Genomic DNA, 26123 nt, shown 5'->3' with positions numbered 1-26123 from the left:
GTGTCTGCCTTTGGCTCAGGTCATGATCCCAGGGTTCTGGGGTGGAGTCCCCATCGGGCTCCCTGCTCAGTGGGGAGCCTGCTTCTCCCTTTCTCTCTGCCCTTCCCCCCATGCTTGTGTGCACTCTCTCTCTCTCTCACAATGAATAAAATCTTAAAAAAAAAAAAAAGAAAAAATTTCATGGGAGCTGAAAAGTGTTAACAACTGAAATGAAAAATTAGAAGATTTTAATAGGCAGAAGAATCTGTGAACTTGAAGATAAGCCAACTGAGATGATCAGTCTGAAGAATGAGGAACAGAAAGAAGAAAGAATAAAGAAACATGAGCAGGGGCACCTGGGTGGCTCAGTGGGTTAAAGCCTCTGCCTTCGGCTCAGGTCATGATCTCAAGGTCCTGGGATCGAGCCCGCATTGGGCTCTCTGCTCAGTGGGGAGCCTGCTTCCTCCCCTCTCTCTCTCTGCCTGCCTCTCTGCCTACTTGTGATCTGTCTGTCAAATAAATAAATAAAAAAAAAAAAGAAACATGAGCAGTCCATGAGACCTGTGACAAGACAATAAGCAAATCTTCGTAGGCCTAAGGGGAATCTCAGAGGGAGGAAAGAGAAAGGAGAGGTAAGACTATGTAAAGACAAAAACTCCTCAAATTTGATGGAAAGCATGACAGAAAACACTGTCAATGGAGAATTCTATATATAGCAAAAGTACCTTCAAAGTAGAGGAATTAAGACACTTTTAGATAAACAAGGGTTTGTTGTTAGTTGATCTGTTCTACAAGAAATTTTAAGGGAGTCCTTTAGGCTGAAATGAAAGGATATCAGATAATGATGTGAAGCCATACAAAGAAATAAAAAACACAAAAAAGGTAACCACAAATGTAAATATGAAAGCCAATATTGTATTTCCAGTTTCTAATTCTCCTTTTTCCCTCCTATAAGATTTTAAAGACAAATACATAAAGTGGTATTTAGAAATTCCTGCTGATGGGCACACATAGTAAAAAGACTTAATTTCTGACAATTAGACAAGGCAGGAGGGATGGTACTGTACAGGAGCAGGGTTTAATATATAACAGAGGCTAAGGCAGGGCTCCTGGGTGGCTCAGGTGGTTGAGCGATTGCCTTTGGCTCAAGTCATGATCTTAGGTACCAGGAACGAGTCCTGCGTCGGGCTCCCGGCTTAGCAGGGAGTCTGCTTCTCCCTCTGACACCCACCCCCCATGCTCTCTCTCTCATTCTTTCTCTTTCAAATAAATAAATAAAATCTTAAAAAAAAAAGAAAAAAAGCTGAGGCAGTATTGATTCAAACTATTCAAACTAGATTGCCACAAATTTAAGATGTAATTCCCAGGGTAACCACTTAGAAAAAAAGCAATAAACAATATGGTTACCCTAACGAAGGAGACTTCAGTCTCACCTTTGCTATCTGCCTTGAGTCTTCTAGCTGGGTTTACCCTAGGAAGCAAGGTCTTCGAGCACTTCTTTAGTCTGGATCATGAGTTAAAAGGACAGACTCTGCTACAGAAACTCAAGAAGGACTTAATAAGCGCACTAGCCTTTGCTCCCTCTCCCCCCACGGTGCACCAGGTTATGAAGAGAAAAATGTGTTTAACTATCAGAAATAACCAATTCTGAAAAAACTCAAAACACCGAAACAATGTAACTTCGTGATCAAATAAGGTCTAAGTGTAAAACACTGATTTCCTCTTGGCCGTAAGCATGGTGGCTGCTTCTTTATAACCATGTGTAATCATTATAAAGCTTTTACCTAGTAACCTTTTGGAAAACTATTCCAAAAGATGGGAAGAGGAGCTGGTTTGCTGCAGCACTAATTCAGGGCAAGAAGAAACACGACGCTGAAGACAATGGCAGTTGGAAGCACACACCTGCACCTGAGAAGCAGAGTGCGCATGAGCACTCAGAAGTGTGGCTGAACAGAAACAGTGACGCGAGCCCTGCACATTTCTGCATCAGGGACAGTAACATTGCTAGGGTTAAGAGTCCAAGGGAGATTGCAGAAGTCTTTTAACTCCTCCCCCTGCTTCCTACCTCACTCTTACATATGTTCCATACTCCGTGCACAGTGATTCCTCTAGTGCACGTGCTGGCTCACGCGGCTCTCCGCTCACAACCAGGACTTCCTATCTGCTCCGAACTCACTCTCAGCACAGTCTAGTAGACCTACCATTCCTGCGTGCGCAGCAACACCCTCCTGTTCTGCCGCGGCCACCAGCTGTTCCCTGTGTCTCAAACAGGCCCAGATACCATGCCTTAAGGGTACCATGCCTTTGCATTTCACATTTGCTGTGCCTAAAAGGAGTAAAATCTCAGATGCGGTCATACCTTGGAGATACCGCAGGATCAGTTCCTGATCACCTCAGTAAAGGGAGTATCACGATAAAACAAGTCAAATGATTTTTATAAAATTGTATATAAAAGTTATGTTTATACTATACTGTAGTCCATTAAGTGTGCAATAGCATTATGTCTAAAAAATATGCATACAACAATTAAAAAACACTTTATTGCTAAAAAATGCTAACCATCTAAGCTTTCAGTAAGCTGCATTTTTTTTTTTTTTTTAAATGAACTCTACATCCAACTGGGGCCTGAACTCAAAACCCTGAGTTCAAGAGTCATATGCTCTACTGACTGAGCCAATCAGGTGTCCCATCTTTTTGCTGGTGGAGGGTCTTGTCCGGATGATAATGGCTGCTGACTGATTAGGATGGTGGTTGCTGAACATTGGAGTGTCTGTGGCAATTTCTTAAAATTAGAGTGAAGTCTGCAACGTCGATTGACTCTTCTTTTCACAAATGATTTCTCTGTAGCATGTGATGCTGTTTGGATAGCATTTTACCCATAGTTGAACTTCTTTCAAACTTGGGAGTCAATCCTCTCAAATCCTGCTGGTACTTTAACAACTAATTTACGTGATCTTCAAAATCCTTTGTTGTCATTTTAACAGTCTTCACAACCAATTTTACCATGAGTAGATTCGTTATCAAGAAACCACCGTCTTGGGTGCCTGGGTGGCTCAGATGGTTAAGCGTCTGCTCTCAGTTCAGTCATGATCCCAGGGTCCTGGAACTGAGTCCTGCATCAGGCTTCCTGCTCTGAGGGGAGCCTGCTTTTCCCTCTGCCTCTCTCTCTCTCTCTCTCTCTCTCTCTCTGTCTCTCACAAATGAATGAATGAATGAATAAATAAATAAAAATAAATAAAATCTTTGAAAAAAAAAAGAAACCACCATTTTTGCTCATCAGTAAAAAGTAATTCCTCATCCATTAAAGTTTTATCATGAGAGCGAGGCATCTCAAGAATAAAGTCTGATGGGCGCCTGGGTGGCTCAGTGGGTTGAGCCTCTGCCTTCGGCTCAGGTCATGATCTCGGGGTCCTGGGATCGAGTCCCGCACTGGGCTCTCTGCTTGGCGGGGAGCCTGCTTCCCTCCCCACCCCCACGCCTACTTGTGATCTCTCTCTCTGTGTCAAATAAATAAAATCTTTAAAACAAAAAAAATAATAAATTCTGAAATACTGTGAGAATTACCAAAATGTGATGTAGAGATATGAAGTGAGCAAATGCTGTTAGAAAAATGGCACCAACAGACTTGCTTATTACAGGGTTGCCATAAACCTTCAATTTGTGAAAAACAGCATTTTATTGCACCAAAGCAAAGTGCAATAAAATGAGGGCATGTCTGTGTTCAGATGGTTTTCTTCCTCACTGCCTTCAGGGCTCTGCTACTGCTAACGTCACCTATCAGAAAGGCTTCTGGGGACCACTAAAACAAGACCTCCCCTCAACATGACTCTCTGTCCTCTTCTCCTCTGCCTGATTCTCATTCATAGCTCTAATTACTACCTGATGTCCTATAGCCTTAATTTATTTACTGATTCCCCAACCTCTGCCCCACTGTTAAGTCTCTAAGAGGGCAGAGATTCTGGTCTATTGATTGCTGTATAGCTGGCACCTAGAACAGTGCCTAACACAGAAGTACTCAATCAGCTGTTGTAGAATGGACGTGATTAAATGAAAAGGCATAAATACATACCCAGAATACATGTCATGGGGCAGGTTTCTTCCAGATTACTCAGAAATACTTCTTTTTTGTAGAACATTTTTGTGGGCTCATGTTCCGTCTCTTCTGGGTGAATGAAGATGGGGCCATAAAAATATGCAGCTCCATCTCGGACCCATACCTTTTCAATTCTTGGGGGAAAAATGGAGAAATTCCATTAAAATAGAATTCTGACTAGTTTCACTCTTGAAGGATTAATCTATTAAAAATTCTCTTAACCAAAAACTTAATGATATTTACTTCTTGGAGGAGTTCTGTAGACTATATATGATAATTATATTATTATCTGATATATTATTATATGACAATAAGACAATTTCCTGGACTTCCCCCATTCTGAGCCCAAGAAAAGACATGGAAAGGGAGACACCACTGGCTATTCATCTGAGGGAAAAAACACACAATACCAAGGCATACGATTTAATAGTTTCAGCTAACCTCCAGGGTTTTTTTTCCCCTGAAATGCTCATGATGAAAACAAAACTAAGCACCTGTCATTGGACTCATTAGCTGATGAAACACATAAACTATCCATATTTGGGGTCAGCTCACATGAGTCACAGATATTTCTTTAAGGTAATGGTTCATGACCTTTTTGAGTGCCAAGGTATAACAGCCCTTCAACCATTGAGAGTCTGATGAGAGATATTATCTCCCTATACAAAAGTAAAAATGCACATCTGACTGCTAAGTGTTAGGTATTATACCATTTGTCACAATTGCTCCCAGCAAGCTGGGATTATTAATGTCCCTATTGTCCTGTGGTTTCTTTTTTTTTAAAGAATTTTATTTATTTATTTGACAGAGATCACAAGCACACAGAGAGGCAGGCAGAGAGGCAGGAGGGGAAGCAGGCTCTCTGCCGAGCAGAGAGCCCAATGTGGGGCTCGATCCCAGGACCCTGGGATCATGACCTGAGCTGAAGGCAGAGGCTTTAATCCACTGAGCCACCCAGGCGCCCCTGTCCTGTGGTTTCTGACATGAAGAAACCTACTCATCTCAGTTCATGGTAACTCCACCCTTTCAGTTCCTCAAGCCAACACACAGAAGTCACCCTTGACTCCTTTCTCTTTCTCGGACCCCACATCCCATTTATCAGGAATCCTATTAACTCCACATTTCACCACAGGATCTAACTACTGGTCTGAACCAGCAATCATGGTTGCCTGGGTTATTGCAACAGCCTCCTAGCAGATCTCCTTGCTTCTCTTTGACCCTTTGAGTCTACTCTCAAAAACTAGTAGGCTGAGCAACCCTGCTAAGAACTAATTCAGATATCACACCTATGCTTAAAAGAAGCCAGTGGATGGCTCAGTTGGTTAAGTGTCTGCCTTCAGCTCAGGTCATGATCCCAGGGTCCTGGGATTGAGCCCCATATCGGGCTCCATGATCAGTGGGGAGTCAGCTTCTCCCTCTGCCTCTCGGCCCACTCAGGCTCTCTCTCTAATACAAAAATAAAATCTTTAAAATAAATAAATTAATGAATGAATGAATCAACCCAACAGTACTCTCTTTAATTCAGTAAAAGCCCAAGTGCCGACAATGGTCTCTCAGGTCCACATATATATATGGCCCTCACTTCCCATCTACCATAACGTACGGCTCACTTGTCCAGCAACAAACTGTCCACATCTGGCCAGGCCAGGCACACTTTTCTCTCAGGTCTTCATACTGGCTACTCACGCTTCCTGGAAAGCTTTTCCCCTCAATATTCACATTACTCACTCCCTCAGTTTCTTCGAGTATTAGCTCAACTGTCAGTTCTCAGTGAGGCCTATATACACTCTATTTAAACTTCTGTACCAGGATGCTTGGGTGGCTCAGTGGGTTGAAGGCTCTGCCCAGCTCAGGTCATGATCCCAGTGTCCTAGGATCGAGCCCCTCATCGGGCTCTCTGCTTGGCAGAAAGCCTGCTCCCCTTCCTCTCTCTGCCTGCCTTCTGCCTACTTGTGGTCTCTGTCAAATGGATAAATAAAATCTTTAAAAAAAAGAACAAAAAACAAAAAACTTCTGTACCTCCTCAGTTTGATCATGCACTCCTGATTTCCCACACACCGATCTATTTTTTTCACAGAACATATCATGACCTAATGTTCTGTACCTTTTACTTATTGCAACATTTACTGTTTGTATTCCCGCTGCAACAAGGATCCATGGGACTAAGGATATTTGTTTTATTCACTAATGTATCCTCACAGCCTGGCAAATACTAGGTTTGTAATAAATGATTGCTGAATGAAGAAAAAATGGAATGAGGAAGTGAGCTTAGCGAAGTCAATCATTTACTTAAGGACATGCAGCTAGCAGAGCTGGAGCTCACGCCAAGACCCACCACTCTTAACCACTATCCTCTACTGCCCAGTCGCATACCTGACTCCTTCGTTGCCGTTCTACGCCACCCAACCACACTTTTATTCACTTACTTGTTCAGCAAATATTTGAGCCCCTACTATGTTTCATGCATCATGCTTGGAATAGGGAATACAAAGGTGAGCAAAATATGGGGCCTCTCTTCTCAGGGCATTTGCAGTCTGGTATGGAAATTCAGCAGTAAAATAACCTGATATGCGCTCCGAGAGTAATGGGGAGACCCAATCCAGTCTGCAGGGACAGGATAGGCTTCCTTAAGGAAGTACTATCTCTAAGTTAAGCTAAAGGAGTTCATCATGTGAGGTACGCAGGGGGATTCCTGGGTTAAAAATTCAGTAAATGGTAGGAGAAAAAAAGAAAAATTCACAGAAGGATTTAGAGAAGGAAGTGTGGCTAGAGACAAAAGCAAGGTGAATGTGTGTGAGGAGGCTGGGGAAGTTACAGCATTGTCAAGGGGATGATGACAACAACTCTGATTTCATTCTAAAGAGTGATGAATTTCTACCCAAATCTCTCAGACCCAACTGCATCCTCCCTGCTTCAGTCGAGGGCGCACCCACCTGCCCACTCGAGGGCGCACGAGGCCATGGGACTTGATGAAGACACAGTCGCCAACCTTTAGCCACATATCATTATAACGGAGCTGCTCAAAGTAGTGGCAACCTGGTTCGCCATTTGACATTTCCACAGGGACATCTTCTTTCTCCTGTGGTAAAGGAAACTGGTTAAAGATAGGCAGCTGACAATCAAGGAGCAGACAGAGGAGGTTAAGAAAGGAAAGCTGACTTTCCTTCATATTAACTTAAGAGAAAAAATAACCATAAACAGAAGTTTAGATGAAGATCAGAAACCAAGACTAGGGTACTGAAACCAAACTAAGTCTTATTAAATACTGCATTTATTTAAAATTTACACTTAAGTCTTATAAAATGTTACTTCAAGGGTAATGCCTGAGTGGCTCAGTGGGTTAAGCCTCTGCCTTTGGCTCAGGTCATGATCTCAGGGTCTTGGGATCCAGCCCCAAATGGGGCTCCCTGCTCGGCAGGGAGCCTGCTTCCCCCATCTCTCTGCCTGCCTCTCTGCCTGCTTGTGATCTCTCTGTCAAATAAATAAAATTAAAAAAAAAAAAAAAAAGTTACTCCAAGATGCTTTTATCCTTTTCCTCCACCCTGTTCCCATAGCCTTGCAGTGGGGGGCGGGGAGCACTGAAGAGGACACATCAGCATTCAGGAGCAGCCTCACTCACACGCTGCTATGGAGGATAAGGAGTAAATACTGCGCAAGGTGTCCCTTCACTACATTTACTGAGCTCTCAATTTCTTAGCATTAACAACTGATGGTTCTAAATGAAATTATTTAAAAATTTAAAAATTGTCATTGTTTTGATTTATTCTGGAATAGTATAGTATAGCCTCTGTGACATAAACACATACACTCTTTTTCTGAATAAATTACAAGATCTGTCACCTCCTGGCTGCTGTGACACTGGGCAAATTCATTTGACCTCTTAGTTCACCTGTAAAATGAAGGCAGTGCAACCCATCAGATGGGGCTGTTAGGAATCTCCAATGACACATTCCATAGTTAAGTACACAGAACAATGCCTGACTTATGAAAAGCACTTGAACACCCATTCGTTATTGCTGTTTTATAGTTTTGGCAAAAAAAAAAAAAGAAAAGAAAAGAGTCTGGGTGGCTTAGTTGGTTAAGCATCTGACTTTGGCTGAGGTCATGATTGATCTCAAGGTCCTGGGATCCAGCTCCGTGTTGGACTCTGTGCTCAGCAGGGAGTTTGCTTCTGTCTCTGCCTCTGTCCCTCCCCCCACTCCTGAGAGCACTCTCGAATAAAAAGATTAAAAAAAAAAAAAAAGTTCTGATCTGATGCAGAAAGTGGGCACAGCATGAGGTGTTTTAAACATATTAACTCCAAAACGTATAAAAGCTTACTTTTATAGAAAACTATAGAACTATAGAACTTACTTCTATAGAAACTATAGAACCCCAATATTTTCTACTGCATCTCCCTGAGAATATGTGAAACTTCAAACTGAAAAAAAAAAAAAATCTCCTTCAGAAGGTCCAAGTGATTTGTTTTAATCTTTGTTATGACTTCAAATGTGATATATAAATGATCTTCTTGGAAAATAACACATATAATGGATGAGAGGAACCTGCAGGAGTGGGGACTATGAAGTAGGCCCTGAAATTAAGAAGAACTTTTTCTGGGCACCTGGTGGCTCAGTCAGTTAAGCATCTGCCTTCAGCTCAGGTCATGGTCCTGGGGTCCTGGGATTGAGACCTACATTGGGCTCCCTGCTCAGTGGAGAGCCTGCTTTTCCCCTCCCTCTACTCTCCTTGCCTGTGCACTCTCTCTGTGTCAAATAATAAAATCTTGAAAAAAAAAAAAAAAAAAACAAAAAAAAACCAAAACCCCTTTTTCTTTTACGAATGGGTTCTATTCTGAAGTTCTTCTTTTTTTTAATTTTTAAAAGTAATCTCTCTGCTCTACCTGCTAAAAGTATTCTTTTAAAAGTTCCAGGAATTTAAAAAAAAAAAAAAAAGTTCCAGGAATGACTTGTTTTGGCCAGGCAGTATTAAAATAAAGATGAGACAAAAGAAAAAAACAAAAACAAAATCATGCACAGAGAGGACCCTGGAGACTTACGAATTCTACTGAGAAATCTGTGTTAATTCCCATGTTGGCTTCCATTGGTATTTCTTATTCTTTCAAAATTAATGTGTCTATAATTCCCAACATATTGGTAAAGTATAAAAAATATCATATTCTTTCCCAAGCTTCCTTTCTTTTGTAACACTGTTAGGACACTAAAATGGATTTCTTTTCTAAGACACAAAGAAGTCAATTTTTTCCAGTTTTTATATTGACAATTTAAAAGCTTTATCTTTTGGGGCACCTGGGTGGCTCAGTGGGTTAAGCCTCTGTCTTCAGCTCAGGTCATGATCCCAGGGTCCTGGGATCAAGACCCACATTGCATCGGGCTCTCTGCTCAGCGGGGAGCCTGCTTACCCCCATCTCTCTCTGCCTGCCTCTCTGCCCACTTACGATCTCTGCCAAATAAATAAATTTAAAAAAAAAATCTAAAAAAAAAAAAGGCATTATCTTTTTTGATTATATAAAAGAAATGTATCTGTGGGCAACAATTCAAACATTAGAGCATGTAAAACTTAAAAGGCAGTCTTCTGTGATCCAACCCCAGAGATAAACACCTGGTTCAGCACACAGCAGCTCTCCACATTGCTTTTACAGTTGGGTATGTAAACATACAGTTTGAGTTTTTTGAATAATAATGGAACCAGATCCCATTCTGCCACCTGTTAGTTATGAGTATGTTCTTACCAAGTGACTTGGACAATCTTCTGTGTGCCATATATAGAGCTACCTCATTATGCTTACTGGCTACAAAGTTGGCAAGCTATGGATGTCTGACACTTTACTCAACTCCTATTCATGGGCATTTGGGTCTGGCCAAGGGTTTTTGCTTTTACAAAGAACACTAATGCTGCTCCTTGTGGAGAAGACTTCAGTGCACCTAGTACTGAGTTGGACCACATTCCCTAGTATCAAATGGACGCTGGGTCAAGGGGAATGCCACAGATGGGAGAGAAGTGTCCTGCCTCACACCCATAGCAGGTGTTGTCAGCATTAGCAATCTTCAGAACTCTTGCCAACCTGTCAGGCTTTTGAAAAGTATTAGATTAACACATTTTCTTACTTTTTTTGGGCTGTCTCCCCTCTATAAATGATCTATTTATTCCTTTGCCTATTTTCCTAGTGACACTTCTTCCCCAGATTTCTAAAAGCTTTTTGCATTAAAAAAAAAAAAAAGGTTGTCGGGGCGCCTGGGTGGCTCAGTGGGTTAAGCCTCTGCCTTCAGCTCAGGTCATGATCTCAGGGTCCTGGGATAGAGGCCCGAATCGGGCTCTCTGCTCAGTGGAGAGCCTGCTTCCCCCACCCCACCCCCGTCTGCCTCTCTGCCTACTTGTGATCTCTGTTTGTCAAATAAATAAATAAAATCTTAAAAAAAAAAAAAGGTTGTCCTGAAGACTTTTCCTCCACTTTAATGCCTCCTGGGTTTCATATCATGTATAGAAAGGACCCATTCCAAATTTATAAATAAAGAATATAGGTAAATAATAATAAATCTGCCTATGTTAGCAACTGGTACTGTTTCTTCCATTTTGCTTTTGTTTTTGGTATTATTACTTTTTGGAATACGATGTGAACGAGAGTTCAGATGGTTTCTTTTCTTTTTTTCTTTTTCAAATGGCTACCAGTTTTCCCAGTATCATTTAATTCCATCCTTGCAGTGGGGATGTAGCTCAGTGGTAGAGCGCATGCTTGGCATTTAATTCCATCCTTTCCTGCTGATTTAAAATACTACCTTTATATACTGGATTTTAACTGTGAAAAGCCTATTCCTTCCACAGACTGGAATACCTCAATTTTTTATAAATAACAAAATATACAGGGTCTCCTGGTTAACAAACAGTAAGTAAATGGTTAGCAAAGTACAAGCAATTCTTGATCTAGGGGTCATGAGTTCAAGCCTCATGTTTGGATACAGAGATTAGCTAAACAAATAAAACTTTTATATATGGGCGCCTGGGTGGCTCAGTGGGTTAAGCCTCTGCCTTTGGCTCCGGTCATGATCTTAGGGTCCTGGGATCGAGCCCCGCATCGGGATCTCTGCTCAGCAGAGAGAAGGCAGGGAGCTTGCTTCCCCCCAACCCCTGCCTGCCTCTCTGCCTACTTGTGATATCTCTCTGTCAAATAAATAAATAAAATCTTTTAAAAAACAAAAAAATATATGTTTTGTTCTATATATATATATATATATATACACACACACACAATAACATCTGGCAAGGCAAAGCACTTTGATTACTATTTTCCTCCTTCTTTTCCTGGTGACTGCTGCATGTTTATTCTTACGTGAGAAAGCCAGAATAATTCTGTCAAGTTCTTTTTTTTTTCTTCCAAGATTTTATTTATTTGAGAGAGAGAGAACAAGCGAGTGTCCTTGAGTGGTGGGAAGGCGCAGGAAGGGAGGGAGAAGCAGACTCTCTGCTGAGCAGGGAGGCCAACACTCGATCCCAGGACCCTGACATCATGACCCTGAGCTGAAGTCAGACACTTAACCAACTGAGCCACCCAGACACCCCATTTTGTCAAGTTCTGAAAAAAATTTATCCAAGTCTTTTATGTCCGTGAGTAGACGGTTTCTCTTCCCATAGGTTCCAAAAACTCCTTTCAAGGTTATTTCTTAATGTATTTTGTTAAGGTGAATCAGATATTTTCTTCTACATGATCTTCCTAACAGTTGCTAAAGTATATTCAACATTTTCACCTTTCTTTCAAAACTCTTGTGGATTATTGTTTTGTTTATGTAAGAAAGCTATTGACTTGTATACGGATTTTGAAATCTCTATTTGTTGAATTGTTTTTCAAAACTTTAGCTAATTGCTCCCCCATGATCTGCAAAAAGGTTTTGCCACTTAACTGTCAATATTTTTACTATTTTTGTTTGTCTTCATTGGCTACTTTCAGAAAAATATAGATAATAGTAGAGCAAAGCAGGCTTTAGTCATGAGAAACAAACATAACTTTAAAAAATCCCTTTGAGGGGGACGCCTGGGTGGCTCAGTTGGTTGAGCAGCTGCCTTTGGCTCAGGTCATGATCCCAGCGTCCTGGGATCGAGTCCCGCATCGGGCTCCTTGCTCCGCGGGGAGCCTGCCTCTCCCTCTGCCTCTCCCTCTGCCTCTGCCTGCCACTCTGCCTGTGCTCGCTCTATCTCTCTGACAAATAAATAAATAAAATCTTTAAAAAAAAAAAAAAATCCCTTTGAGGAAATATCCGTCTAAAACTTAAATGAAGACAGTTACTATACTTCATCAAATAATTTTTCCTTTGATATAATAATATAATGAAGTATATTACTAAATTTTCCTAATTTTGACCAACTCCTGCATTTCTAAAATGAACTCCCACCTACTAGGTCATATTGTTCTTAAATAACTAACTTGGTTTTACTTATAAATAAAAATACACTTTCTCCAAGTATTTTCTGCATCAACATTCATCTGTTAGGCTCAATTGCAGCTTTTCTGTTTTAATTTTGTCAGGCTTTGGAATTAAGGTTATTCTGGTTTTGTAAAATAAAATGGGAAGTCTTCTTTGTTCTCCATGCTTTAAAATAATTTAAACAGTACTGTAACTATAGGTCTCTTAAAGGGTTAAAAGAATTCACCCATGGAAGTATCTGAACTGAGTACTTTGATTAGCTCTCAGAACATTTTTGAAAAATTTCTTCTTGTTGTCCACTTACGTGTTACCCCTTTTCTTGATTCTCTAGTAATTTAGAGTGTCCTAGAAAATTATTCATTTTATTCGGGCTTTCAAATTTATTAACAGAAATGTGTAAGTCTTTAAATTTCTTCTACATTTGTATGTTTGAGCTTAACTGCCTTCTTTTTTTATTAGGAGAGTTGACAGTATATCTCACTGGACTTATCAAAGGATTAGCACTTGGATTTAGTTTTAAATTCTATTTTTCAATTCTACTGTTGTTTTCTAAGCATTAATTTCTGTCCTATAGCTCCCTTCTGTTTGGCTAAAGTTTTATGTTGTTACTCTTTTTCATTCTGCATTTGAATACTTTATTCATTTATTTTCTGGAATAAATATTTTGAAATGTAAAATCCTTTTCTGTGTGGCTTTTAACTACATACCTTTTCCAAGTTAAAATTGTCTTCAGTTCGACTGTCCTCTGAGTTGTCTGTGTTCTTCTCATCATCCCCTTTATCTGCATTTGCAAATACAGACGCCACTCGGACCACAGGCAAGGGCACATCCCGAGGGACAAATCTCACTGAACTGATGGGCATGGTCCACAGTTTAATTTTCTTAAAAGATTTGGTTTTGGCAGAATACCGTGATTCGCAGACAAAAACATCCTCATCTCGAAAGTTTTCTGGGCACAATTTGAAGTATTCCTGGGAGACATAAGAATAAGATTATTAGTTAGGTGAATGTTCTGGAAACCAGTCAACCAAAAAAACCAAAACCACACATCAAGCCAACACTAACCTGTTAAGACTTTCTGACAGTTAACAACAAACAGTAAGTAAATGGTTAGCAATGTACAAGCCTCTCCCTGCTATAGAAGAGCCTTATTAAATACATACCCTTTAGCTTACCAACTACCTTTTTGAAAATATATTAGCATTTCACACTGCTATAATGTTCCTAAAAGCTTTGGGCAGGGCTCAATGTGCCTGTATCAGATAGATACACAAAAGGTATACTTTATTACCTAAAAAGCACACTGACAATTTTTAATGATCTTTCAGAAAACGCCATCCTCAAAAATTAGCCTGGCAGTATAAAAAAATTGAAGCGAACTGCATTTAGCTATATATTGTAGGCAAGCAAATGGTGGTATTTCATCATCATGATTGGATTAATTTCCTCCTAAATCTTTACACAATGGCATATAGACACAGCTTTAAAAAATTTCAAATTTTAAAGGGTCTGACTTATAAATACAACTTTTTTTGTGTTTGTAAATTTTATTTTCATGGAATGATTTGTACTTTGGAGACTAAAAAGTTTCTTACCTTGACAAACATGACCACACATTTTCCTAGAATTTTACTAACGGGAACTTTATTATAATAGTCACTCTTAAAAACTTCTTTTTCTAGAAATTTCCGTGTAGCCAGATGGAATGTTTCATTTGGCCGATAAAACCAACAGCCATACAACCATTTTTCACCTCAAAACAAAAAGGGAGACAGAGAGGAAATTACCATTAATAGAAATCACACATTCTTGCAAAATGAGCAAAATCTCCATCCATTCTGCCATGGCCTGAACAATGTGCTTTTTAGGCCACAGTGTCTTAAAATCGTTACCTTGGAAGAAATGATAGTCTCAAGTAATGAAGCATAATGAGGCCTAAAAAAATGCTACGTTCCCCCTCATACTAAAGGATGTATAATATATAGGATGAAGAAGGTGGTGAGACCTGCCCTAGTCTGCTGGGGCCAGGACACACTCCAGACCGCACTTTGGTAAGGACAGAGCATCCAAAGCATAGAAGGGATACAGTGAGCACTCAGGAGAAGGAAGACAAAGGTATCTCACGAGGAGCAGCTGAGGGAACTGGACTGCCTCAGATCACGTTTCTGTCTGCTTCTGGCTTCATTAACTCCTATTTGTTCTCCATGTTTTACATGAAAGGCAGCTGTTCTAGGATGCCTTTTTGAAATCAAATTCTAGGCCAAGACACATGTCACATTATAATAATATCTTTTTTATTTGTGATTTGTACCAAAGCGGTTCTGCGAGAGGTAAAACACGAGCCTTTAGTTCTTGTGAGGCTCTGCCATCCTCCAGTCTAGCCAGCTTACTGTGTGTTTTTAAGAAATAGCAGCAGTTGAGTGACTGAATCTCAACCTCACTTCAGGAAGGGGCATTTCCTTTTGACTCAACTGTGCCACTCAGGAGAGTGTAAGATCCGACGTTTTTCACATAGCTGGTGCTTACTTCTATTTACCGATACAATGCAGAACAACTACTGTTGCAAGGCATAACTGTCTTGAGTTACAATTTTCTTCCCTGAGGACCAAGGAGGAGTAAAACCGTCCCAGTTTACCAAACTGCCCTTTGATTTAAAACAAACTTACCAGCAGAATCTTCCCAAAGCCTCTCAATGCAGACGATGTGCGGCTGCAGGCTGGCCTCTGCGGGCTCCACGTACACGTAGTCTCCAACGTGGTACATGCTGTTCTGAAAGCTGCAGTCCTGGCTGTACGTGCGGTGTAAGCCGGAGAGGCCTGCGGCGCCTGAGGAGTCTTCACTCTTTTCAGCTTCTTCGGTGAAAAAGATAAAAATGTTCCCATTAATGGGATGTGGGGATCAGATGTAGGATTCAAACAACATTTACTAATATGTTTCATGCTTTCCTAGACCTTCAAGGGCAGGATTCAGGACAAACAGCATGATATCCATATTCCCAAGAGCCTTCACACAAACTTGCCTTTTTGAGTTACAACCAACTGTCATTAATTTAAGTAAATGCAAAATAACCAAGGGACTTACACAGTTAAAATAACCATGTTAATAATATATGCTCAGTGTGTCATTCTGGATGATAAAGAAAGGTATAAAGAAGAAAACAGCTTACCTGTCAATCATGCAGTCCTGGAAATAATCTCATATGTACTTCCCTTCTATCAATGCTTCTGAAAAATTTTCCCCCAATAGTTATTATGTGGGTATGTCAAAATGGAATCTTAGAGTTGAAAAAAAAATATGGAATATGCGTAGCATACAATATAATGTAAACTATGCATGTCTACACTGAATATACACTGAACAGGGGCACCTGCTTGGCTTAGTCAGAAGAACAGGTGACTCTTGATCCTGGGGTCACGAGTTCAAGGCACATTTTGGGGATAGAGATTACTTAAATAAGTAATAATAATAATGATAAAAAGATACACTGAGCAGTTCCCAAGATTAATGCTCTTCAATAAGACTTATTTTTGCTAAATAATATTTTTTGATGGCTGCTATGCAAGCCATCATTTGCAAATACCATAGGGTTTTGTTTTTTTTTTTTTTTTAGATTTTATTTTTGAGTAATCTCCACAGTCAACATGGGACTTGAATTCACAACCGCGAGATCAAGAGTGGCACGCTCCATTGACTGAGCCAACCAGGAGACACCCCAGTGTTTTGTGCTTTTAAGGATATAGCTTTGCTCACATCTTTATTTCCTTATGATAACTTCCTATAAATGCAACAGCTGGAAATAAGCATTTTAAATGCTTTTTTAAAAAGATTTATTTACTTGACTGAGAGAGAGAGAGAGAACAGAGAGACAGTGAGAGAGAGAGCGAGAGCACCAAACAAGGGGGAGAAGAGGGAGAGGAAGAAGCAGGCTCCCAGCTGAGCAGGGAGCCTGACAAGGACTCAATCCCGGGACCCCTGGATCATGACCTGAGCTAAAGGCAGATGCTTAACTGACTGAGCCACCAGGTGCTCCTTAAACGTTTTTTAAAATGCATATTCAGACCAACCCCAAAAGTCTATACCAATTTTATGCCTCGCTGTCTGGCCACAAGTGTCTGTTTCTCCATTCTTGCTCCAACACTCCTATTATAATTTTTTAAAAATTATTTTATTTGAGAGAGGGAGCACAAGTTGGGGGAGGGGCAGAGGGAGAGGGAGAAACAGATGCCCTGCTGAGCAGGGAGCCTGATGTGGGGCTCAATCCAAGATGCCAGAATCATGACCTAAGACAAAGACAGACATTTAACTGACTGAGCCACCTAGGTGGCCCCACATCATTTCTAAAAAGTTTTGCCAATTTTGGTGGAAAATGTTATCTAGTATTTGATTAGTCAAATGAATCCCTATAAGATACAGAAGAGGTTCACAAGGTTCTTGAGATTATATACCAGCAGGAACATGGTGAACTGAATTGAAAGGTACAGAGACAGTACAAAATGAAAGGGTGCTAGTTAAACCCCCAAAATTCTAGAGACAGGAAACAGGCTGATTAAAAGTGCTCACCTGCAAACATATGCTACCTTTCATGAAAAAAGATGATGCAGAGGGCAGAGTGCTGAGCCACAGAGGAATATTTCTAATGACTCTGCCCAGCTGGATTTCAAGATTGCTTGGAACTAATGACTCCTTCCACTTCTCCCTTTCTGAATGAGAATGTCTCTCATTATCCCATGCATGTGCCATCACTATGTTATAGGAGCAAAGAACTTGTTTTTTAGTTTCATAGGTCCACAGATGGAGAGGAATTGTGTCCCAGGAGAGATCATACCCATATACATACATTTAAATGATTTAGATAATGAGATTTGGGACCTTTGAGCACATAAAGCTGATAATATTTAGATGAGATTCTGATACCTGGTAGAGGGGTGTTACTACAACAAACATCTAAAAAACAGGGACGTGACTTTGGAATTGGACAAGAACAGAGACCAGAAGAATTCTGAGAAGAGAAAAGCCCTCTGCTGCCTTAAATAGACTGGCAGAGAAATGGACCTTAAGGACTTGACAGTAGAAGGCACAGGTGGAAATGAAGAAAATGTTGCTGGAAAGGAGATCCTTGTTACATACTGGCAGAAAGCCTGGCAGAACTGTGCCCTGCAATCACTTGGATTCTGAGCCTCTTAGGCTGATCTCTTTGTTATCTTTCTCCTTCTTTGTTGTTCCATTGCCTCTGAGCATTCTTCTTCATCTGCTAATCCTTCTCTAAATGTTTCCTTTCTGCCATCATTAAAAACATTTTAAAACTGAATCACTTTGACCTATAACAATGTGTCAACTTAAGTTATATCACCAGTTACTTTGACACATTAATATATATTTAGCAAAATGCTAAAAAAAGAAAAAAAAAAGCTGACTAAAAGTTCTCTATGTACAAATTTCTCCCCATTGCCAGACCCATCCCTCAAAAGAAAAATCTGACCGTAAGCGTGACTGCCGGCCCGGCATGCCAGAGCTAACAAGTTTAAAGGGCAAGGGGTCTCACGACTTAGAATACATCCTCTCAGAACTGCACCTCTAGCCTTTCAGACAGCTGCTGTTTCTCGATCTAGACACTTTAGGGCAATCACCGAAAGGGTTGGGGAAGGGAACAGAGGTTCAACTCCTTTAAATGTAGACTTTCAGCTGTTTTCACACCTCCATCTGCGGGTAGCTGGTGCAGATGGCTTTCACCTGCAGGCCTACTACTCTTCTTCATCAGATGCTGGCAGGGAAGGCAGTGTCGGCAACTTACCCAAACTCTCATTACCCAAACTCTCATCTCCTTCTCTGTTGCTTTCCTTCTCTCTCTATCCATTTCTTTTTTCTTTTTTTTTTTTTTTTTTGAGGAGGGCAATGGTTTACATTTATGTCTTTTGTTTTGCTTTAAAATCCCCTTTCCATCATTTTAGAGGTGTTCTGGGATACTAGCAGTAGGCATCTGTACAGTCTGCCACGTTAAAGTGAAAGGCCTCCATGTTCTCTTACCTTTGCTTACTTCCTCTTGTGTGAGTGGTTAGTTCTGACATTTAATATAAAAACAGGGTGTGTGAGATCTTCTAGTTTCCCTTAATTTCCATCATTATTAAGACACCTCCTCTTATGGCTTAAAGACATAGAGGGCTGACTGACATATACAACCACTATCCTACTTTCTGGTGGTTTGCTGTCTTTTTAATATTCATTGAGTTACCTGACACAGGGTGATCTAAAGCAGACTATGGTCCTCTCGTGGCTAGTTACAATAAGCCTCTGGGTCCCCCTTCCTCATCAGTCCTTCTAGTGCTGACTTCACATTGTATGGCAAAGCACCACTTCTTACCTACTTCCAGTCCCACCACTGGAAAATATAGTCCCTGAGTTGATGTTTAAAAAACAGTGTTGGGGCACCTAGGTGGCTCAGTGGGTTAAAGCCTCTGCCTTCAGCTCAGGTCATGATCCCAGGGTCCTGGAATCGAGCCCTATGTCGGGCTCTCTGCTCAGCAGGGAGCCTGCTTCCTTCCTCTCTCTCTCTCTGCCTGCCTCTCTTGCCTACTTGTGATCTCTGTCAAATAAATAAATAAAACCTTAAAAAAAAAAAAAAAAAAAAAGCCTAGTGTTAACAGGGCTGCTCTTGGCAGCCGTAGAAAGCAGCTCTGTGCAGCAGGGCTCCCCTTCCTCCTGTCAGCAAAGGCCTGCAGGCTCCTGAGACAGGCACAGCAACGGGAAAGGAATGAACATCTCCTATTGTGTTTTTTCTTTATGCGGCTCTGTTTTTGTATCACAAGCCTTTTTCACAGATTAAGTCGCTGGAAATATTTCCTCGTAACAAAGGATCAGTCAAGGGCAGTGACCAACAGTTTTTAAAATGTCAGTACCGGGGCACCTGGTGGCTCAGTGGGTTAAGCTGCTGCATTCAGCTCAGGTCATGATCTCAGGGTCCTGGGATCGAGCCCCACATCGGGCTCTCTGCTCAGCAGGGAGCCTGCTTCCCCCTCTCTGTCTGCCTCTCTGCCTACTTGTGATCTGTCAAATAAATAAATTAAAAAAAAAAATGTCAGTACCAAGGCTGCCTAGTGGGTTCACATATCATTGCTAATCCACCAAGAAGCAAGACAGCAGGTACTGTCATAAGCTCCTGCTCCTCCGCTAGAGCTAAAGGCTTAGAGCAGCGATTCCCACAACTGAGTGTGCATCAGAACCACCTACATGACTTGTTAAAACATAGACTGTTGGGTCCCACCCTCTGAATTTCTGAACTGATAGGTCTGGAGTGGGACAAGAGAATTTTCATTTCTTTCTTTAAAGTAGGCTCCACGCCCAGCACGGAGCCCAAAGTGGGGCCTAAAAGCTCACAACCCTGAAATCAAGACCTGAGCTGAGCTGAGATCAAGACTTGAACTGAGATCAAAAGCCTGAGAATTTGCATTCCTCATCAGTTCTCAAGTGATGCTGATGCTGTTTGCCTAGAGGCCACATTTTCAGAACAGCCTTACAGTAATTCAAGAAGCAGCTGTTACTAATTTCGCATTGCCAAGAAGTGTCAATAAAACTTAAAAAAAAAAAAAAGCCTAAGTATACAAAATTTTGTCAGTAGAAACAACATGGATTGTTTCCAAATGTCATACCCATTATGGCACCGGCATTTTCTGTTTCCTCTTTCATTGATTTCCATCCTGATTTTTATTATTTCCTCTACTTACTTCAGGTTTGATTGGCTTTTTTCCCCTAACTTCTTGAGGTGGAAACATACCTATTTTTAGATCTTTACTCCTTTCAACATATGTATTTAAAGTTATAAATTTCTTCCTATGAACTGCTTTAGATATATCCCATAAATTTTAACATACTGTTTTCATTAATTTAATACATTTAATTAATAATTAAATATATTTCATTCATTGCATTCCATTCAAGATTTTTCTAATTGTTCTTGTAACATCTTTGATCCATGGGTTAGAGGTGAACCACTTCATTTCCAAATATCTGGGGAGTCTCCAGATTTCTTTCTGTTGCTAATTTCTAGTCTAAATCCCATTGTGTTCAGAGAGCAAACTTTCATATTTCAATCCTTTTAAATCTTCTGAAACTTGATGCATGACCTAGCATATGGTCCGAGATAATGTTGCCTGTGTGTCTGACAAGAATGTGTATTCTACAGTCCCTGGGTGCAGTGTTTCACACGTCAACCATCGAGCCGGTTGACAGTCCATGTCTTATCTTGCTGTAAAAAACCCACCATAGCCAGGGTAGCTTAAACAACATTCATTTCTTAGCTCTGGAGGGCGGAAAATCCAAGATCAAGGTGCCAGCACATCTGGTGTCTGGTGATAGCTCACTTTCTGGTTCACAAATAGACATCGACTTGTTCTTCATTCCCTTATAACAGTAAGAGTCCTCTCATGGTGGCCTGAACCCTACAACCACACCCAAACCTAATTACCTCCTAAAGGCCCTACCTCCAATTACCATCAAATTGGAGAGGAGGCTACAACACATCAGTTTTGGGGGAATGTAAACTTCCAGTCCACAGCAATGCTATGTCAAGTCTTTTGTAATTTTTGCTAGTTGGTCTATCAACTGGTGAGAAAAGATATTGATTTTTAGTCTAGTTGGTCCATCAATTGCTTAGGAAGGAGTATTGAGACTATAATTATTAAAATATTTCTCTTTTCAATTCTGTCAGTTTTTACTTCGTGTATTTTGAGGCTCCACTATTAGATGTATATACATTTATAAATACTACATGTTCCAATGTCCTGACCCTTTTAACATTATGAGGTATCCCTCTTTGTCTCCAGTCATAGTTCTTCTCTTAAAAGTTCACTTGGTATTGATGGTACAATACCAACTCAACAGTACATCATTCCCCCTTCTTTTCCTTTCAGCTTATTTTTGCTTTCGGCTCTGAAACAAGTCCTTTGCAGACCAGCATAGAGTTAGGTATTTTAAAATTCAGTCTGCAATTTGATCCAAGTGTTTAGTCTACTCATAATATGTAACTTACTTTAAAAAAAAAAAGATTTTATTTATTTGTTTGACAGAAAGAGCAAGCAGGGAGAGCTGCAGAGGGAGAAGGAGAAGCAGGTTCCCCACTGAGCAGGGACCCTGATGTGGGGGCTGGATCCCAGGACCCCGGGATCATGACCTGAGCTGAAGGCAGCCGCTAAACGACTGAGCGACCCAGGTGCTGTAAGTTACTTATTGATATGACTGAATTCATGTCTGCCCTTTGTTATTTGTTTTTTACATGTCTTATGTTTTTTGTTTCTCTTTTCCTTCTTGACTGCCTTCTTTTGTGCCAAGCAAGTATTTCTGTTGTAGCACTTCTCTAATTCCTCCGTTGGGTTTTTATTGCTATCTGTTTTTAATGGCATTACAATATGCATCTGTAACTTACCACCATCTACTTCAGGTTGATCCTAACTTGATTTTGTTAACTAGTGCGGCTTTGCTCCAAAATAGCTCCATTCCTTTGTGCTACTATTGTCATATATAATACTTCTATAAATACTGTAAACCTAAAATGAGGTTGTACCTTTTTCTTTAAACAATCCTAATGTTTTTGGAAGAAACTGAGAGAAGAAAAGTGAAAAAATATAGGCAGACTTTTATATTTACCCACAAATTTACCATTTCCACTACTCTTCAGTCCTTCCTATGGATTTGAGCCAACCATCTGGTGCTGTTTTCTTTTGGCCTGAAGCTCTTCCTTCGGTATTTCTTACAGGGAAGATCTGCCAGCAGTGAATTGTTTTTGTTTATCTAGGAATGCCTCATTTCAGCTTCATTTTTGAAGGATAGTTTCACTGGCTATACTGGTTTATTCAGTTCTTGTCCCTTTTAGCACTTTTGAGTATCATGTCCTGCTTTCTGACCTCCATTATTTCTTCAGAGCCATTACCATACTATTGTTCTCAAGATTTTTCTTTCAGCAGATGTAACTAGAGGTGGTTCTCCTTGTGTCTACTTAGTGTTTTTATTTATTAGAGTCATGGGCTACTGTTTTCCAACAAATTTGAAGTTTACAGCCATTCCAAGTATTTTTCCCCTTTCTTTCTCTTCTGTCCTCTGAGACTCTCAACATAAGTATTCTAAGACACATGGAATGAAGGTTTGCACCGAAGTCTGCTTGGCCAAGGGTCAGCCAATGATTTAGGTGAAGACTGTCCTCCAACACCTCAAATTCAGAAGGACTCACCTTCTGCTAACTGATGTGCATGTGGCTTGGGGGACACATTCAAAGTTGTAATTAATTTTCCAGTATCCCTTGTATTTTGCTTTTCCTTAGGTTCTTCCATCTTGCTTGCATGGGTACAGTTTTCCAGTCAGCCAAGAATATGTGAGAGCTGTGTCAGACCTTCTGTGGCTACTTTCCAGAATATCCCTCAACCTCAGCTGTAATCTTGACTAGCAAAGCTGCAGGTTCACCCCATTCACCTCTGTACTGATCACTTTTAGCTGGCAAAGACACTCCTCAACCACATACACTATCGCCATCCTAAATGAGTACATCCCCTCTGGCGGCAAAGTGGCTGGGATCTGTGCGGCTAGCCTTATGGTGGTAAATATTCTTGCCAATCAGGTTCCCTTCTCTTCTTTGCATAGGTCATTGTGCATGAGAATTTGCTTTAAATCAACTTTATTTTGTTTTCTTACCTACAGAAAGAAAAGCCCTAAGCAAATGTGATGCTAAAGACTAACATAACTCTTGGAAAATCACAATCCTAGGTATGTATGTGAACTCAATTCTATAAAAAATACACCTGAAATTAATGTAACATTGTGCGTCAATAATGCTCAAAAAAGGTAGCTAGCTGTCTCATGAAAAGAATGAATAATGATAAAAGCCTTGTAAGAAATGATCAAATTTCTTCTTTCCTCAGTAAAATAATGATTTTAATTATTTTGAGTAAAAAACCCATTTTACCAAGTTTAATAGAAATCTTTTTTTTTTTTTTAAAGAGAGGGAGAGCAAGCAGGGGGAGGGGCAGAGGAGGAGGGAGAATCTCAAGCGACTCCTCACTAAACCTGAACTAGGGCTCGATTCCACAACCCTGAGATCATGATCTGAGCTGAGGTCAAAAGTCATATGCTTAACAAATGGAGCCATCCAGGCACCCCTAAATCATTTCTCTTAAAGGGAAGCTGTTTGCTGGATTTTAAGAAGTTCACTTTAGGGTGCCTGGGTGGTTCATTCAGTTGAGCATCTGCCTTCAGCTCAGGTCATGATCCCAGGGTCCTGGGACTGAGTCCCACATTGGGCTCTCTGCCCAGCTGGGAACCTGTTTCTCCCTCTGCCTGCCACTCCCCCGCTTGTACTTGCTCACTCTGTCAAATAAATAAATAAAATCTTAAAAAAAAACAACAAAAAACATTAGTTCACTTAGTAGTTTTCAAACATAATGACTAGTACTCCACATCATTCCTCTTATCCATTTAAGGATTCAGCAGCTTGGTTCCTGATACATCTCTTCATGACCTTGTAACATTTTCTGAAATCATGTATACAGGTAATAAAACCAAATGGTTTTTTCTTTTCCAAAGAAGTGTTTTTTTTTGTTTTTTTTGTTTTTTTTGAAATCATGTTATCTTCTCCCTGATGACCTCATTTAGGCAGTAACAGCACGGGAGCTATTTAAAGATCTACAGCAGTTCAGGAAGCTTTAGGCCACTGCTGAGGGCAGCACTGCTTAAAAAGCTACTGAGTGCACTTGGGAGCAGGGGGGTTTTACTCTGGTCCATGTCCGGTAAACTTCACTTACAAAACACCACCAGAAATGACTTACACAAAATTCCCTGCATCCTTCTTATTTCTTTTGCAAGCCCATTTGAAGGCAAAATAGAAAATAATATAAAGTGTACATGTGTGTATATACATGCTTTGATTGGAGGACACTGATTATACTGTGTCCATTTAGGTGGGGAAATCAAATTCAGGAAATATTTTTTGAGCTTCTTTTCCTCGAGCTCATTTATACTCTAGATTTGAAAAGTGAAAAGAGAAGTTCTTTGTAAGAAATAGTTTTGCCCCATGTTGGATCAAACCACACAGGCCTGTTAGACACAAATGTACCACGAGGAGAAAGTTCTATGCGTGTCTCAGCCACACATATGTGGGTGCATGGGCTTGGGCAGTGCAGGTGTGGCCGTGGATGAGGTAGGCCCTCTCTCTAGTATAGTGGTTTCCAGAAATTAAGGACACATCTTTGAGTACCTTCAAATGCCAAGCGGCAATCTGAATCTGGCACTGGCTCCTCTTCAGAGGAGCACCGCCGGAAAACTATAAGGAAAAATACTTATAATGAAAGACATACCTCTATGAAAATGGCTTCAAAATATGAAAAAAAATCTAACAACCACATCTTCCAAGAAATCCAGTAACAGTCCAACTCTACTTTGTAAACAAGTAAGCAAGCAAGCAAATAAACCAGCATGTGAAAGAAAACTGGTTAATGTAGGAAGTGTTCCACAAACATTAAGCCCTTAAAGTCTGTATAAACCATCCTAGGTAAGTTCATTGGTGCTGTTAAATCTGCTGCATTCTATTTCACTAAAATGTGACATTCTACTATTTTCGGGTGTCACTACTTTTGGTCCACCAAAGTGGTCCAGGATCCAGACACCGGTTAAACTCCCCTTAGCAAATAACCAATTACGGCTAGAAGGCCAGGTTTTCATCTCAGGGTACTGGATGAACAGTGAATGCCTGGCGAAGTCCATTTCCATCTCATTCACATTAGTAACAGTTCCTGACAGTATTATATGAGTAGAGAGGGGACTTTGGGGATCAAATACATGTTTCCTGCAGAAGTAGCCTATGTCAAAGACATGGTTGTTGTAGCATGTGGATTCTCCTGCCAGTTGCCCACCAACTGCTGCAGTGGGCTCAGGCAGAAGTAGGGCACGCTGCTGCCCACGCCCGGGGACCCAATGCTGATCGAGAAGACATCAACTAAGGCCTCGCCGTGCACTGCCTCCTCCATGGAGAGTGCGGCCAGTATGTCCCCGTCACAGATGTATGTCAACGAAGTGAGGCTAGTGCTCCGCATCCTGTGGGGCAGTGGCGTGGCAGTGTCCCAGTCCCGGTGGTCCTGGCTGCCCCAGCCCCACGCTGGTGCCACCAGCAGCACCACTGGCTGCAGGGCCAGCAGGCTGGCCATGACAGTGACTCTAGCGAGTCCAGAAATGATCAAATTTCTAATAAAAGCTCCCACTGTCAAAATATTTCTAAATTCTAGCAAGTAACTCAAAGTAACATTTGGGGGCTGATAACAATGAAAATAAAAATTTCCTCCTAGTATTGTGGTTCAACCAAAATATCATCTCCTCTGGCCCAAGTCTGCAGGAGGAAAGCCGTCCTGCCACATGACAGGGCAGAATCTTGACGCACTCACTGCTGAGAATGCTCCCCAGCTCCAAGCAGGCCCCCAGGCTTCTTCTGCCAATAGTATTTTGACCTGGTGAGCTCCACTCCTGTGAGCTAACTGACCGTTCCTGAAATACCAGGGCCCACAGCTGTGTCACACAGCACTTCAATTGTTAATAGTCTGATGACCAAACCGAGGATGACAAAAGCATTCCTATTTCAACATGTCCATTCTGAAAGAGTCAACATT

The 26123-nt window shown here is 40.9% G+C and overlaps 1 protein-coding gene and 1 pseudogene across 15 annotated transcripts in view; both read right to left on the bottom strand.

The window, feature by feature from the left end:
- PBRM1 (polybromo 1) overlaps positions 1 to 26123 on the bottom strand; it is a 127317-nt gene that overhangs the window by 32796 nt on the left and 68398 nt on the right. For all 15 annotated transcript variants that reach the window (XM_044253407.1, XM_044253409.1, XM_044253408.1 and 12 more), the window contains 5 exons: positions 15156 to 15341; positions 14085 to 14242; positions 13197 to 13460; positions 7006 to 7151; positions 4049 to 4206 (listed from right to left, as the gene is read on the bottom strand). In XM_044253407.1, the coding sequence (XP_044109342.1) occupies positions 4049 to 4206; positions 7006 to 7151; positions 13197 to 13460; positions 14085 to 14242; positions 15156 to 15341 (912 nt within the window). The remainder of the gene's footprint in view (positions 1 to 4048; positions 4207 to 7005; positions 7152 to 13196; positions 13461 to 14084; positions 14243 to 15155; positions 15342 to 26123) is intronic.
- Positions 25012 to 25874, bottom strand: LOC122908472 (annotated as a pseudogene).

The sequence above is a fragment of the Neovison vison genome, chromosome 6 (assembly GCF_020171115.1).
Source record: "Neovison vison isolate M4711 chromosome 6, ASM_NN_V1, whole genome shotgun sequence".
NCBI classification, from domain to species: Eukaryota; Metazoa; Chordata; class Mammalia; order Carnivora; family Mustelidae; genus Neogale; species Neogale vison.
This window is presented reverse-complemented; position numbering and strand designations above follow the sequence as displayed.